Source organism: Python bivittatus, unplaced genomic scaffold (assembly GCF_059951505.1).
Source record: "Python bivittatus isolate LINGU-HERP-01145 unplaced genomic scaffold, Pbiv_v1 ctg000840_np1212, whole genome shotgun sequence".
Classification (NCBI taxonomy): Eukaryota; Metazoa; Chordata; class Lepidosauria; order Squamata; family Pythonidae; genus Python; species Python bivittatus.
In genome coordinates, this window is record NW_028277113.1 from 14,409,171 (window position 1) to 14,426,365 (window position 17,195).

The following is a 17,195-nucleotide window of genomic DNA, read 5'->3' on the forward strand; positions in this document are numbered from 1 at the left end:
GTCATCATGGATGTTTGGCAAGTGGTAAGCAGTGCCCAGTTTAAATATTACCAAGGGATTTGGCATTCTGTAGTTGCCTGGTCTACAGGACTCTGCAGGCTGAACATCAAATTTCATCCACTAACTGAGGGATCCTGAGACAGAGGATTTACTATTCAGATCTCTGTGAAGTGCAATGTCTCATGGCCCTGTGATATAAAGATAAGGGTCCTTAGAACGATTGATTGATTGATCATGTGCCATCAAGTTGGTGTCGACTTTTAGTGATCACATAGATAATTATTTCTCCTTGATGATCTGTCCCCAACATGGGCTTTTAGGTCTTCCAACAGTGTACCCATTACCAGTGTAACTGAGTCCATCCACCTTGCTGCTGGTCATCCTCTTCACTTTCCTTCCACATTTCCCAGCATTTTAGACTTCTCCAGAGAGCTAGGTCTTTGCGTAATGTATCGAAAATAGGATCATTTGAGTCTGGTCATTTGTGCCTCACATGACAACTCTGGGTTGATAGACAACTATTGCCAATGTGCAGTTAATATGGATTAGTGTCAGATAGCGAAACTGATGACAATTATGATGCTTCTTTACAGACAAGGCAACAGTGAGATTTGTGCCCATTATTGTCAGCAGGATCTACGAATGATGGCATAACCCTTCCAAAACAGGCCTACAAGCTTTTATCATTGATGTTGTGCCTTAGGATGTGCACATATGGGTTTTTATTGTTGAAATGATTTTATTAATTAAATTGCTACGATTTACCTCTTCCATATTAATGTTTACAGTTTATGAAAGAGGTCTTGTAATTAGAAAAGGGTTATATGAATGTTGCTAGTTTGGTTTGCAAGCAGTACATGATAGCACCATCTTTTTGCCTTTAAATCCACCCTCCTAGACTCTTGTTTTGTTTTCTTTGAGTAATAGGCAACTGCTGCTGGTGCGTTAAATTGCTTTTTGGGTGACAAGGGGAAGATAACCGTGTGTAGTCCTTTCTCCTACTGAAAACCTCTATTTGTTCAGGCAGAGAGCATGATCCAAAACATATATGCTTTCAGTGTGTGTTTTCAATTAAAGTAAGACTCAGCTCATAAAGGAGGGATTACAGAATTTTATTTCAGGAAGTCAGGGTTGCCTAAGGCTGAAACAATAGTGATAGATTCTTGTTTTAAATATGGGTTTGTATTCAATACAGTTTGTATGTCTTGGGGTGTGTGTTTGTGTGTGCGCAATTTCAAGTGTCAAACACATGGGCATGCACACACACACACATAGAGGGGGGAATTTCAAGTTCCCTTCTCCAAGTAGTGTGTCTCTTTTCGATCTATCCGGTGACATCTCTAAAAGATCTCAAAGTGGTTTCCACATAGTGAAAAGAAATACATTGGTTTGGAAATACAGTACATTTCAGTAACACTGTTTCCTGTCTCAGTAGGACTAAGATTCACCTCCAGACTTATCTTCATATAAAGGAACAGATTCTTTCCCCAGATTCTGGCTGTTCCTGGAGAGCTACTCTTCTCAAGAAGCTTCCTTTTTTCTACGCTGAGAAGCTCAAATTTGGGGATGGATTTTGGATTTCACAATATTATGAGAATAAGGCTGCCAGGCTTATGGTGCAAAATTCCAGGGAACCACTAGGAGGCAGCGAAGAATTAGATTTTTCTGTATCTCTTTGCTACCATCTAGTGTTTCTCCAAATGTTTGCAGCCCAGATCAGTAAGTCCCAATGAGGACTTATTTGCAACATTTTGTCACAGAAAGGAGTAGTACATTCTTAAAGTAAAAAAAATAATAAACTGAACTTTATAGTTTTTTCGACACGCTCAGCTAGATGTCCTCTAGAAAAGATGCTGTGGCTAACACTGTCAGTCCTGGCATGCTCTGGCAGTTTGTGGATCGACTCCAGGATCATTTGCCATTGCCACCATCACCTGTCACTTTCTGATTAGTTCTTTGATGCTATGGAGGGTCTAGATTTCAGTTAATTATTACCACCAAATGCCTTGGCAAGCATAGGTTTTTTTTTTTAAATTCATTTGCATTTTGCTTATACTTCATTCTTCATTTTATACGTAACAGCTGAAACAGACCTGGCTTATTGGGGTTGCAGACAAGGCTGATTGCAGATAGTTCTTTGTAGACCTTTATATTAAAGGTCTTTAGATGTATAGTAACACATAAATATCCTTCTGCCTAGGGCTGATGTCAGCTCACGCTATCATATGTACTGTACAAATGTGAACACGTTCTTATTATAACCACATGCTATTAAAGATCAATGAATTATTGGCAACTTAATACAAACCTTACAGCATTTCTGTATGCACACTCCTAAATTTTACTTGATGACTTCAGAGAAGGAGAGAATAAAATACGTAATAGATTCCCTTCTTCCTGCCTTGCTTGGTTTAGCTGGGACAAACAACCCATTCCTGAACAATCTTCACTGGCAGCATTACATGTAGCTACATTAAGATAGTGTTCATACGATTACAGAAAATCTCTCTCTTTTGGCTGTGCGTTCTGTTGGGAATGCTCCTCTTTCCTTACCAAGCTGTTTATAAATATTGCTTCATGGTGGGGTGGTGGTGGTAGTGGAGACCAAAGTGAAAAAGGATCAGGTTACAAGAAATATCATGCTCCCCTTGTACAAATCATTAACCTTAATTAACTGGCACCAGTGATAAGATGAAATCATGTACATTTTCTTTTGACTCTATCCCTTGTGCCAGTATTAATCTTATATTTCAATCTATGACTTTTGCATTGGCACTTTCCTTCTCATTAAGTGCTATCCAAATTCTATATTACTTCTGAGAACAAAAGGGGCCACTGGTGTGAATTTGTCATTAACATGCAAAAGAGTTCTGCTCTAATAACAATGTGATCTGCTCCTCTGTATGTTAATACAACCCACCCTAAGAATCTTGAATGCTGCCCAAACACAGGGGACGAGAAGTGTGAATGTGTCTAGGTGTGTTGAATTTCTGTGAATTAACAACAAGAGTGAACTGGTAACATATTTTCTCTAAAATCTTCTGTTTAATACTCATACAAATCAATTCTACATTCCATAAAAGAGACGGGAGGATTTTGCTTGCTGAAAATGGCAACTAGAAGTCAGGTTCACTGCTCCATGGGTAATATAGCTTTCCTTGTACTAACAGCATCTTAAAGGGGTCAGTGATTTGGCTATAACAGTGCTTCCTGGAATTGCCTTGTCTCCATAGCCCAATGGTATTTAGATGGTCCAGGGATCCACTTCAAGTATAATAAATGGGGAAAAAACAGGCAAATGATCTTCCAAATGCTTAAGTGGGGACAAATGGATTTTGGTTGAACCCATGGCATTAGAAATATGTGTTTTATGCAATGCAATGATAATGACCCAGTCCAAATTACAAGCAACATTCTTTTTGTCAAGAATGGAAAGGAGTACATTGTGAATTCCAACAGGAGGGGTCTGACTCTCACAACTCTGAGGTCTCTTGGTGATGGAGAGCAAAGATAAGAACACATATCTATCTCTGTATAGTTCACATTGACTGGCAGTGTCCGCAACTATTTAGGAACAGGTTTCCAGGTTCTGCCTGGAGCGTTCAGGGATGAAAAGTATGGCCATTTTCATGCAAAGCAGATGCTACACAACTGGTGTTTATTTCCTTCCTAGAAACATCATAAAGTAATGTTAAAGATTACTTTGACAACTCTTGCTTGCAATAACCAAAGCTTTCCCTTTCTCTCTTTCGCTTCTAGTGTAGCATCTTACAATTGCAGCTGACAGTCCATAAATGCAAAAATAATTTGGCATATTGTACTGTATTCTAGGTACAGAAAGAACTAAACAGATGCAAAAAAAAAATCAGTTATTTTCTACCAGGGAACTGAAGACCAGCTAGCTTTGATAGTATGGAGCCTACATTGAGTCAGATTCTTAAAACTACAATCAGAAGGACCAACAGTGAAGAGTGTTATGACACCTTAAAGACCAACAAAGTTATTATCAGATAAGTTTTTGTAGATCCTAATCTATTTCATTGAACACATGGACTATAGTCCTGAGGAAAAATGTACCATCTACGCACACACACAGAGAGCGAAATAGTGAATGGAGAACTGTGAATCAGAGAGAGACTATTAATAAAACAGTCACTAAGTGTGACCTACATGGTCTTGCATTGATGAATTGCAGATGGGAACTTGCAAGGGAGACTTCCCATCCTTTCTTCTTCCCATCTGCTGTCACCAAGAGCCTTTCCAGGACCATCGAGTCCATTGGAGTTAGGCAGGCATAACAAATTTAAATAAATAAATAAATAAATAAATAAATAAATCAGCATTGTTATGACCTGTGGGCAGACCTCTGACTGCTTCTCTGATTTCCTTCAGGAATAGATACAAAGTCATAAATACTCCTGAAAACAAATGAGCACAATTTTGTATACTGGTTTTATGGAAGACACACCGGTGGAGTAGAGGGATGAGAAGCACACCTGCATATAATAGCTAGTAGATATGAGAACAGTGCAAAACTAAGATTAGGAATAGGTATCAAATCGGCCATCGTACATAATTGTGAGAACAAGCCAGGAGTCTCTGAGGTCTATGGTAAGGGAAAGGAAAATTCACCCACCCCTCCTTTTCTCCAGTTACCAATGGAAATATAAAAGATTCCCCCCCCCCAACTCCATTGGAAGTTAAGAGTCTGATAAAAAAAAAAGAAGGCAGCTACCTGCAGCCAAGTTCAAAAAAGGTAAATCTTGGTTCTGGACTTTCAAATTGTTACTGTACGTATTCATTTTTGCAGAAATACAAATGCCCTTTTACATAATTTAAATGGCATGTAATTAAGTAGCAAGGTTCTTGGCTGCTACGGAGGGAAATCCAGCTTGCGCTATGATTCCGAGCCCACGGGGCAACAAAGCAGCACAAAAAGACTAAGAGAAAGGGGGAGGAAAAAATGGGGGGGAAGGAGCGAGGAGGGAGAACAGAGTGTTTAACATTCAGAATTTGTCCACAGCCGATAATTTATTGGAACTCATCTGTAACAAGGCCTGGCACTGATTTATAAGTTGATTTGAAAAATAAATAAAAGTGATAGAAACCTGCATTCGGTTTTAATGATAGACTGTTGCAGCGTGAAAAGTAAGGATATGAGACATTGCAAGGAAATTAGATATTATGCCCTCAAGACAACTGCAGCTACCAGCCCATTAATTGTTAGATATTTATTATTAAAAATTTCTTTTCATGACTGACTGCAGAATATTTGTGCTGTTAAAGTTGTTGAGTACTGATATGAATGGAGTGCATGGAAGTCATTCTCGCTTCCTCCCCTCCTCCTCCTTTTGTCTGTGTGCCTGTGGCGTGTGCTTGACGAGGAGACCGACCCGAAAGAGATGGCGAATCTCTGCTGTGCAGGCAGGAGAGACGGCCCGTGTGGCTTCCAGACCACATGAAAAGTAAGGGCGCAAGTCACCTAGACATTATTTTGCGTAGTTTCAAATTATTTTCAGTGGGCTGGGTGATCAATGTCTACAGTGTGTATATACTACCTGTACGCTGGAAAGCATGTTTTAGCAAACACCCACATTTAAAACACAGTCCCTTTTGTAGTCGGCAGGAAAATGTGATACCGGCTGTTCTGTCCAAATGTCTTGATGATTCCATCAGGTGTTAAGCAAAAGGAAGAACTGAGCTATTCAGACACACACACCTGGGGATCTGCCAAAGCAGGAAGAGGAGATGGAGAATTTGAGAGCTTTATTTGCTTGAGACGTTGTAGGACAGCCATGCTAGTCTACGGTGGCCAAAAATCAGAAGGGATCTGGTAGCCCCTTTCTCACTAATGAGTTTTATTAAAGGCATAAGGCATTCTGTGCATCTGATGAAGTGAGCTGCACAGCCTTTTAAAAGCTGCAAAAGCTTATGCCTTTTAATAAAATGTGTTATTCAGAAAAGATGCTATCACACTTCTGATTTAGTTGCCTGAGTGATTTTACTGTGCCTTCTTGCATTTCCATGTTTTAGAATTGGACTATTTAGTGCAAGAGCTGCTGTAATGTTGTGGCATGAGCAGAGCTTCAAGTTGGCAGAAGCCACCTCGAGCTCATGTTTCATTGCCAAGTATCTCCAGTCAGTCAGTTCTGATTTCTGTTAGAAGGTAAATGGTATCGGCGTTCTGATGTTTCTTCATGTCTAAGATTCCCCCCCCCCCATAAAAAATGGGAAATTACTCAAGAAATAGTTCATATATTTGGGGTGTCTATTTTGTGATGGTTTATTTGTAATGTAGTGCAAATTAAGACACTCTTTATATAGAACTATATGATACACCACTGCAGATGAGGACAATGTGTGTCTTCCCAAATTTTGAATTTGCTCTGGGATTTAAAAAATGTGGCCAGATTTTCAATTTCTGGGCTTGCTTCTATTCGAGTACATATTGTTCAACTGCCTGCACATGACTTCTTCAGTATAGCATTAGTCTACAACTCTGTTGGTTGTGATTGATGGAACAAATAGTCTAACAAATATCAGGGGACACAATGTTGGGGAAAGCTGGCCTTGATAAGGATGCTTGGGCTTTGTGTTGTGACAGAGCAATTAAGCCAGTAGGAACTTGGGTAGGATCCTGAAGTTTGGGGGAATTACAGAAATTTTCATAGACTGCTAGTAATTCACCAATGAAAATGGCTGCACAGTAGTAATATTTGCAATGTTACACATGTCCAGGAAGCATATCCTTCTATTTCATAGTGCTGAATTATAACGGTTTATGTATTATTTATGATTTTAATAATGTTTTAAAAGCATTTTAGCTGTAATAGAAATTGTAACATTTGCTATTTGGGCTCAGCAATTACAAGAGTGATGGATGTAAAGGAAGCAGTGCACCGTGTTATAGGAGAAGCATTAGAGCATGCACAAATAGACATGTGGATAGACATGCATGATAGATATCCACTATCTAGGCAGAGATAGAACACCTTGAGGTCAATGGGGACAGAGAGATGAAATCTGATTTTACTGCAAGCATGCATATACTGAAGTTATTTTACAAGATACCCTAAATATAGAGTCAACCGAAGAACAAATCAAGACAAATATTTAGAGAGGACAAAGAGCAAAGAAGAGGAACAGTTGGAACATTTCAAAAGGAGAGCAGAAACATCGGTCTTGTCCTTGGTTTTGCTCTGAAGGGAATTCACACACAGGCATTTGGAAACAGCAAGCAATTCCTGGGAAGACCTCTTTGCCTTTGACCCTCTCCCTTCTACAGGACTCTTCATTATTTAGGACTTAACCCTGTGGTCATGGCTGCCATTTTCTAATTGGCCTTTTGTGAAAATATAACAATGCAACACCTGCATTTCTGACTGGTTTATTCGAGACTTGGGAGTAGGAATGGGGAAGACATCTGGGAATGGCTGCAGCCCTGGCACAAGCATACAGAGTGGCAAATTTTGGGCTATGTGTTGCATATATAAGACTGTTCTGCTCCTTGGGGGGAAAAGCCCTATAAAATACAAGTAAGACTAAGGCTTTGTGAAGCATCTCAGCCTGAGCAGCCTGCCTTACGATGGCTAAGGACAAATAGAGAAGGGTTGTGTTGGAGTAATGGATGTAATGGATGAGCTGCCAACTATTCCTGCTGTGGCAATTTTGAGAGGATGATGGTTCTACACCACCCTATTTGCGGTTGTGATGAGCTTTAGACATCTCCCATTATTTATTGCACAAGGCTCAGGAAATAGCAGAGCCCAGCCAAATCAAATGAACTGGGCAAAGGGAGTGAGAGGCACAGAATATCCTATGCTTAAAAAAAACAGATTAAAAAGAAGAGAAAAAAAATGTTTTTTAATTGATACTTTTTGACTCAGTGTTCTAATCCCTTCTTGAGCTTTTGAGGGTAGGACAGCTGTGAAGTTTAAATAAACCAATGTCATGCTACATATTTAATTTTCCCAAAGTGAGCTCTTTCGTCATGGTTTCAACCAAGAAACTGGGAAATTAAGTTTGATGCCAATATTAGTTATTTTTTTTAATGAAAGAGTAAAACATTTAAGTTGCCTTTATTCCACTTTTGAAATGTAAAATGAATGCAGAGTGGGCTGCCAACCAAAAATGGATAAACATTTGCTATATATGAAATGTGTAAGAACTAGTTGGCTAAACCAAGAAAAAGATTTCAACTTATCCTTTTTGCATCTCTGTGTAAAATAAAGCAACTCTTTGACAAATTATGATGAAATATTACAAACCACCTGTCTCCTGTAAAACCAAAGAACAACTGATAGGAAGTACAATATTATGTTCTTCAAATGTATGCTTCATTTCCTAAAGGGAATGCTTAGCCACTAAGGATAGAAAATTTTGCTTGCGATGCCTGAAGATCTCTCCGAAGGGCCAGATTCTATTGGCAACAGGGTGGATTTTACTATCCTGCACAAATGTCTTAGATACGTATAATTTACAAAAGCAAAATAAATGTATGTAAGATATGCACAATATACATGTGCGTAATTTATTTAGCTATAAAATTATTGTGGCCCAGAAGTTTAGCATTTCCTTTAAAAAAACACACACACTACAGAAAACTCCACAGAATGATCAAATTTATAACTTAAATACATTATCAAAAATATACAAAATAATTCATCTGCTACTCCCTAGCTACTTTCCCAGCTTTCTCTTCTTTCATTTCAATATGCAGATGTAGCAAGAAACGGTATTCTGAGGAATGAAGTAAGTTGGCTGGCTAATCAAGCCTTTCTGAATGCTTGTTTATAAGTGGGCATGTGCACAAAATGAGAAATGTATTTTTTTTCCCAAGCTCAGTACCAAATTAAAACGTTTCATCAGAATGCTCCATCAGAACAAAACTGAAACATCTACATTCTGCTTTGAGCTCAGAACATCTAAAATCACCTATTTTGAAGTCAGAACAATTTGTTTTAAGGTTGCAAGGGTTTGTTCAAGGTTGCATTTTATGATCAGAATACTGATCATATGACAATTCAAAATAGCCAAGTTTTTGTTTTGAGGCTCGACCAATTTTGCCTTGTCCTGATCTTGAAACAGAACTCTCAGCATGCTTGAGTTTTATTTCAAGCTTGGAACACTCAAATGGCCGTTTTGAGCTCAAAACATTTGTACAGCCCTACTTTTAACATTAGTTGAAAAACAATTTCTTAAAAGAATCAGTTATGTGGTAGGAAATGCATAGACAGAAGATTGTTCTCTTCTCTAAAAGCCCTTAAGTTTTAGGAGTTCTAGTTTTTCTCAGAGGAAAACCGCAGTGCTAAAACAATGAGTACAAAACTTTTTTTAAAAAAAAAAACAGGATAGATTTTATTATTTAAAAAGAAAGAAATGCATAATGATCTCAACCTTGGAGGTTTAAACTTTCTCTTTTATCAATCAAGTTCTGATTTGCTTCGATTAAGTTTCAATACAACATTACATTTAAATAAACATATTCCAACAATAAAACAAGATCCACTGATTTCAGCCACTGCCACAGCACCTTTTGTACAATTAAAATGCCCAAATTAATCACATAACCCATTCTCCCAAATGTTCCATTTAGAGAAACAATTTCAATAGCAGCTTTCCCGAGATTTACTATCCTTCCAAGTCCCTTGTCCAATGGCATCATTCAACCAATCCCCTCCAAGAAGGGAACCCAAGTGCTCAAACAAGAAAGTTTTGCAGACAAGCTGTCATCAGCTATCTGTTAGTAGACAAAATGCCTTCAATTCCTTTGGTTTTAACATCATTCCCTTTGGAAAATGATTCAGCTGGAGACTATTGCAATGAAAGAACAGAAACAAACAGTCTAGTGTGACCCATGGCACAAGCCAGTTCTATACTGTTTGGGACAACGTCCTTGTCTTTCTATCTTCCAGAGATTTATTCCAGAGGCGGCGTAGTGAAGGCAATTTGATTTTATCCATATTCTTGCTGTAAACATTGAGAAATATGCCAAGGACAACTAATAAACCTGACCACACATACCTAAAAAGGGGTGGGTGGAGAGAGAAAAAAATCCCATTAGCAACTGCAAGTGTGCCAGTATGATACACTAAGATTCATACAGAAGGCAAAACAGCTGCCTTAGAAGTGAAGTGAGTTATAGAGCTAAAAAAATAATTAGCTTATATGCATTCATATCTTTTTTCTCCATTTCTGTATAACAAAATGAATTTGTACTGCTTCAACTTACCATATAAGATAATTTTAGTTATGAAACCAAGGTTTCTCAAACTTACTTTTCTTCCCAAATTTCAAGTGAGAGCACGTTTGAGCCTGATGTTTATTTTTAAGGTGAATGGGAAAACTCTGTTATCACAATAGCTCAATTGCTATGTTTATGCATGAGTTCCAACCAAAGGAGGGCATCATACAGTGGCCTCTGCCTGGTGCTCACCAATGTTTACATTTCCTACTTGTTCATATGGCCACCTGACAGCTATAACTGGAGTTGTGGCCCAAAACATCTGGATACATCCAGGTTAGCAAAGCCCATATTCTCACAAAACAGATAACTTTTAAGGCAGGTTGTTCTGCACCTCTATATTGGGAGTTCAAACTGAATACTAGAACTCAACCAGATGAAGATGTAGGACAAAGTTACTTCCTGCTGAGACTGATTAGGAGCTAAAAAAGCAGGTAGGTTCTCCCTGGGCTTTTGACAGCCTTTGTCACCTTATTTTGATGATGATCTAGTACTAGAAGTTTGTTGTTAGTCATAGTTTGAGAATGACTGCCAGAAGATCTAACTGAGGTTTATCTATAGTGTTCTATTAAATAATTCTATCATCACCACGATAAAGGACTCCAGTTTAACAATGGCTATTTACCCATGGATCAGCATGTAAACTTACAAGTGCATCTGCATGTAAAGAAAAGGGAGCTATACGGCATTCACCTCAAGGAAGACAACCCTGAATTGGCTGTAGCCATCCAACCACAAGGTAAAAAGAGACAGAAAAAAAAAATAGGCAAACACAAAATGTCTGTGCAATGACCACCTTCCCCACCTGATCTACTAAGGCTTACCAATTCTAGCCAAAACCAGTCCTGGAGATTCCTCTTACCTAACAAATGCATGACTCTATGTGGACTCCAAAAAAGGAAAAGGCCAAGACAAGAAAATAAATTAGCATTAACTGAATAAATAAATACTGATTTAAATTAAAAATGTCTCATTTAGAAACTTAATTAATCCTTCATCTGCATACATCCAAGATTCCTTCTCTCACACACACATGCCCATCTCACATGCATAAACAAAGGTGCACACATATTTTCTCCTCCTTTATTTCAACAGAAACAGCAATAAAGAGGAGAAACAAGCCTGGAATGGAGGTGGGATCAGAGGAATGGGAAAAGAACAAAACTAAATGGAGAGAGAGAGAAAGAAAAGAGAGAGAAGCCTTGTTTAGGCATTCTAAAAAGGGTTAACATTCAACAGACAAGGAGTCCCTTCCAGCCTAATCTTTGATTAAACTAATCTTCACATCTGTGCTTTTCAGCAGCAATGTCTACAGCCACGTGTGCAATTACCTCTCTGTTTTCCACAGTATTTTTTATTCATCTTAGCAAATGTACAAAGACAGGTAAAAGTGTGCACACACATGTGAGCAAGAGGATATAGTGCAGATTTCTCAGTTATGTTATTTAACTATGGTTTTTGTGAATGTGTTTGAATATAAACTATATTATGTCTTCACAAAAATGTGACACAAGAGTAATACTTACTGGAATGTGAATGGCTTTGCAAAAAACAAAAAAGAAAGGACAATTGTCATTGCTTTTCTTCCTGTTGTAACTGAAGGGGAAAAAAAACAAAAACAAGAAGGGCATTATATATTAATTCCAACCCAACTAAAATACAACTTCTTAAAGAACACTGAAGAAAATATAAATACGAAGCTTCTTCAATCTTGTATTGCTAGATTTCAGTTGCCATATGCCCTAGCCAGTCTGTCCAACAATCATCCTTACTGAAAATTGCTGTACTGTTCAAGTCTGATACAGTTAGAGGGCACTAGATCAAGGAAGGATGAATGTGAAGTAATTAAAAATATTGAAAAATAGTGTGCTTAACAGTAACTGGTAATAACCGGTTATTAAAGTAAAAGCTTTCATCTCAGAATGAAACTTATCTACTGGTGACAAGCAATTTCATTAATTGGTAGAAGATAGGTGATTAAGGCTATCTAACACATAATGTGGTATACCAGTTGGATATTACCTTGCAGCAAGCTCCTCTTCTCAGTTCTTTAGGGATTAGAATAGTCAAATATCACAGGGCATTTATGGTGGAATTCCCCTGCAGGCACAATATCAGCAAATTATGCTGCTAAGGTAGCTTGTCAGTTGTCTGATTCAGCACAAGATTTTGTAGTTGTAGGACCTCGTATTAGCCTTTCACCACACTGTGGTCTTATTCTGCCACAATCCCTTGCTATGAAATAATATGCAGCAGTAACAGAACTTACTTGCCCCTCACCTCCATCCAAATGGATAGCCAAAGGACTTCTTTATGGCCATGGTAAATATTTAATCCCATTTTAAGAGTGAAAAATGGAGGTACAAGAAGGCAAAGTGATTTGTCCAAGGTCATCTGGCTTTTGGTGCCAGAATAAGAAGTGGAACATAGACAAGAAATATGAATGATAAAGTTGCTTATTATTCAGTGTTTTTAATGATCTGGTGAGGCAATAGTTTAATTACCTTTGCCTAATGGCAAATTTGGTTGACAACTGGGCAGCCTTATCTTGGGGTGCCATTTCAGTGGTTGTTACCAGTCAAGCTGAGACTTGTAGTTTGCAGCTACTGAGAGAACCTAAGCTAAACAAATTAAGCAGTAACATATGGCATTGCCTCGCTTGTTACTTAAATCCCAGTACTGAAGCATGTTTAGGGTTGAAATTAGTCAAAGCCTTTGGACAAGACTCCAGAATAAGTCAAGTCTGTCTTTCCTTCTTGACCGTGCTGACATTTTTCTCTCCAAAGTTCAGAAATAAAGTCCTAGTGCATGCAGATACTCTTTCCATCCTACAACTAAAAAAAAAGGCAAATTAAAAAAAAAAAAAGTATGTTTTTACTGGGCTATATGGCAGAAAGCTGAATGACTGTCTCTAACTGAATGCAATGCTACTCAATATATCATTCTTAATCCTTTCTGTGTTCTAAGGAAGACTGTTAAAAACCAACTAATCAAATTTTCCTGAAAAAATACTCATCAAACATCAGATGTAATTTCAATATGTAAAAAATAGTCTAGAACATCTATCTGACAGATGTACCCAAGGTCCTTCTAGAGCTTTCTGTTCTTCTCTTTTTAATTTTAATGACTGTGTTTGGTTTTTTATTTGAATTATTTTACAACTGATTCTGAGAATATTTTTGTGTGAACACTATCTGTTTTAATCCTATCAGAAGATTTCTAGTTCATCTATCATTGTAATCCTGTTAAAGATAAAAAAATAAATGTCAGATAAAAAGGGATTTCTAAAGAGCTAAATGTACAGTTAAGGAGCTTGGAATTTGTTTATATATATTAATGATATCCTTTTCCATAACTCATTTTGGAATTTCATGAATCTCTTACATGAATTTGAATTTACAAGGATTTCTTTCAAATAATATCTATATCAAAATAAAAAAAATTACATGCTTCTAATTTGAACTATCTCTCACCACCTGAATCAAAAAAAACATTTCCAGAACAAAGGAATGGGCATCAGAGCAAAAGCAGAGAGCTTTAGATCTTTAGTGGAAGAGCTTTATCAATTTTCTTTAAACTAATAAACAAATTACATAGTAAACAAGCTTTATCCAAACATGGAATTTGATTTAATTCTTCTGTTAATGTATAAACTCAATAATACCTGTTACAGCTAAAAGAGCCCCAAAGATTTTAATCAAAGCCAGGACAAAAGAGATTCCAAAATAGCCAGTCAAGGAAAATAAGAATGCATAGCCATATGTTTGAACTGGGCGCTGCAAGAACAATAACAACATTATTAGTAAAATGCTAAACAAACCCTGAGGTATTGCAAAATGAAATAAATGTCTTTAATACGCTGCCTGAACTAAAGTAAAAGTGCTTAAAGCTTTCAAAGTTTATATTTAATTTTTGATGAATAATGGATAAAGTAATAATTAAATTATAAACATCATTCCTTGACATTTCAAAGAATAAAAAGTAATTCTGATGAGGGTGATTGCATATAAGAGTTTTCAGGCTTAGTTGTATTGCTAAACCTATCTACTGAGAAATAATCCCCAGTGGGTTGAAGGGGACTATCTTTCAGCCTTAATGAATAATACAATTTATTTTTCTTATTTTATATATATGTAATGTTCAAACAATGCAAGTAGAAAATTATTAAACAGTTCAGCCAACATGTACTCAAATAGCACATAAATGCAAAGTTTACATTTAAAAATACTGAAAATTGTAATAGAATCAACACATTTACCTTTGAACAAAATGCTACTGCAGGAGTTAAGCCAGCAGTGCATGTCAGTCCCAATAAAATGTACAGGAAACCTATTGAATAGGAATATAAAACCTGGAATAATTACAAAAACAAATTATTTAAACTTCTGTTATTTTAAAAATGCTACAAATTTGATCTGTGGATCTGCAAACACTCCCTTTTGGTAATACAATATTTTATACACATTTTTTCAAGCCAAATGAAAGAAAATTCTGACATAACTAGGCAGGCTGTTTCTGAATAATCCTAACCTGACTCACAATTAGCACACATGGTGGTTTTTTAGGATAAGTGATCTGTGTTTCACACTAAGCTGTATTTTGGCAGTTAGCTAATGAGATAAACAACTAAGAAGATCAGCCCTGCAAAAATTATCCAATGGATGACATGCACTGCATTAATTCTCAAAAATGAAAATGTTTCAGTACTAGGGCAAATTTTCCTGTTTGGTTCTGAAAAATACTGAACCATTGTTTTGAACTGACTTACATTTTATCCCAAGATTTTCATTACAACAGAAGTCGTGTGGCATCACAAGATGCTATTTTGATGCAAGAAGTAGCATTAAGGCACTTCACCCTTTACCATTATGTTATTATGTTATATTCCTGTGCATAGACTGCCATTTTTCTCATGAGACAGCTAAGTTGTTGAACATGTGCTATTTTAATGAGGCAAAAAGTCGAGAAGCACAAGCTTTAACTATGGATTTTCCATAGACAGTACAATTTGGCCCTTACTACAGTATGTTGGCGAAGAACTCAGATCTTGCTATATACAGTACGTTATGGGAAATCAATCAAAGTTGGATATGATTTCAGTGAAAAACACATTCTTAAATCTCCATCAAAATCAGTGGGTCATTATATCTCTACTATTGCCTTAATCAATGCCTACTGTTTTCAGCATTAATAAGATAAAACACTGCTCTCCTTCTATTCAAAATTATCTCTTACAAACTATGTATGCCATTTTATATCATTTTCGTAAAAAAAAAAAAAGAAGTGCATCACTGAATCCACAATATAAACAGGCATGTTGTTGTCACTCCAGAGACAGATCATCAGAAAATAGAGGTAGTCCTAAAGAAATACATTAAACAAGACCCTGACATTACTTAGTGCATAATAGATATTAAGCTATTAAGTTCAAACTTTTTATTTGGAGTAGTAGTGTTAATATTAACTTAGTGTTAGGACATAAATGGCAGAGAAATTGAATTAGAATTTTGTACAAAAGTTTTTTTTTACTAGCCTGACCATACTTGGAAGATACAGATCTAGCTCCATAATTTGGATGATCAAGGATCAAAAGCTTCAGTAAAAAGGTACTGAAACTGAGCTGGGCTAATGTGACCACTTGACCCTTATACTATGCTATTTACAAACATAACATTTAATATTACAATCTGACTAACTATAATTATTAGTGACTGTAGTCAATGATCAAACATCTTGGAACATCTTGAATATTTAAAACAGGTTCTTCCTTTCTTTTTTCTGGTCACCAACTGTGTAAATAAGGGGAAGAGATTTAAAAACAGCACTCCAAATATTATAGAAAATGTATTAATCCATGTCAGAATAGGGTAATAATAGTGATTACTACATTTAGTAATAACAACTCTTACTACATTTAAAGTAGTAAATGTTAAAACAACTCAGTGGTGTTAGCCTTCTTTTTAATTTGATTTAAAGGACAATAATAAGCCAAAAAGGCTAATAATCATGTTTGAATTCACAGCATACCATGAATACATAATCCACCTGGAATAGCTGAATTTTTGAAAAAGCTGTTTGATGTATATTTTTTAAAGAGATTTATTTTCTTTTATCATTCTCTTAGATCACAGCAACAAATTATAAACCATATAACCAGTAAGATCTCTCCTAATATTTTTCACCTGCATTTTCAACAGCATGATTTCAAACAGAAGAAAGACATAGAATTCAACCCCATAATTCTCAATTAATTAAATGACATTACAAAAATGAAGATTTACCATTTCAGAATTTGAGCCACTGTGCAACTTCATTGCTTTTTCCTGCACGTTTCCTATAACTGCATCTGCACAGAGGGCAAGGGATATAAGGACCACTCCTTCAAATAATCAGAAAAATAAAAACAGTGTATTTCAAAACTGGAATATATTTAAAGAACAGACATAGATACCCAACAACTGCAATTTTAATAGATATACATATTTATGAAAATATCTAGAATGTAACAACTTTGTAATAGTAAGCAAGCCTAGCAGTCCAATCACAGAGATTAACATTCGCTTGTCAGAAAAATATAGCACTTACACTCTCTGGACTCAGTTGAGGGGGAAGCAGGAAATCCTAGATCAAAGCTAAAACTTAAAGATTTGTTTGTACAGAACAAAAAACAAGGAACAGTTAGTAAGGAAACAGGTAATGCACTGATAAATACTCCCTTTCTCTATGCCATATCACAAACTGCTCTGGATACCTCCCCCTTTTCCAGAAGATCTGTTGCACATTGTGTGAGTGATAGCTGTTGGGCTGGGGGGAGAGAAGAAAGCTGCAACAGACATGCAGAAAAAAATAATCTAATTCTTTTGATTTGGAACTACTGGTAATTTTAAAAATTACCCAGTTACTCTTGCCTTGTTAATCTGTGCAGCAATAACGACAACAAAAAAAAGATAAA

The 17,195-nt window shown here is 36.6% G+C and overlaps 1 protein-coding gene across 5 annotated transcripts in view; it reads right to left on the bottom strand.

Annotated features, from left to right (window-relative positions):
• Positions 1–1,102: 1,102 nt before the first annotated feature.
• The window catches only part of SLC35B3 (solute carrier family 35 member B3), a 33,963-nt gene continuing 17,870 nt past the window's right edge, over positions 1,103–17,195 (bottom strand). For 2 of the 5 annotated variants that reach the window (XM_007428045.4, XM_088130538.1), the window contains exons 6-10: positions 16,525–16,622; positions 14,502–14,594; positions 13,908–14,019; positions 11,770–11,839; positions 1,103–10,023 (exon numbers count right to left, since the gene is read on the bottom strand). In XM_007428045.4, coding sequence (XP_007428107.1) covers positions 9,873–10,023; positions 11,770–11,839; positions 13,908–14,019; positions 14,502–14,594; positions 16,525–16,622 — 524 coding nt within the window. In that variant the 3' untranslated portion in view covers positions 1,103–9,872. Of the gene's footprint in view, positions 10,024–11,769; positions 14,020–14,501; positions 14,595–16,524; positions 16,623–17,195 lie in introns of all 5 variants that reach the window. The other 3 variants (XR_015793905.1, XR_003084698.2, XR_015793906.1) reach the window with 3 other exon arrangements.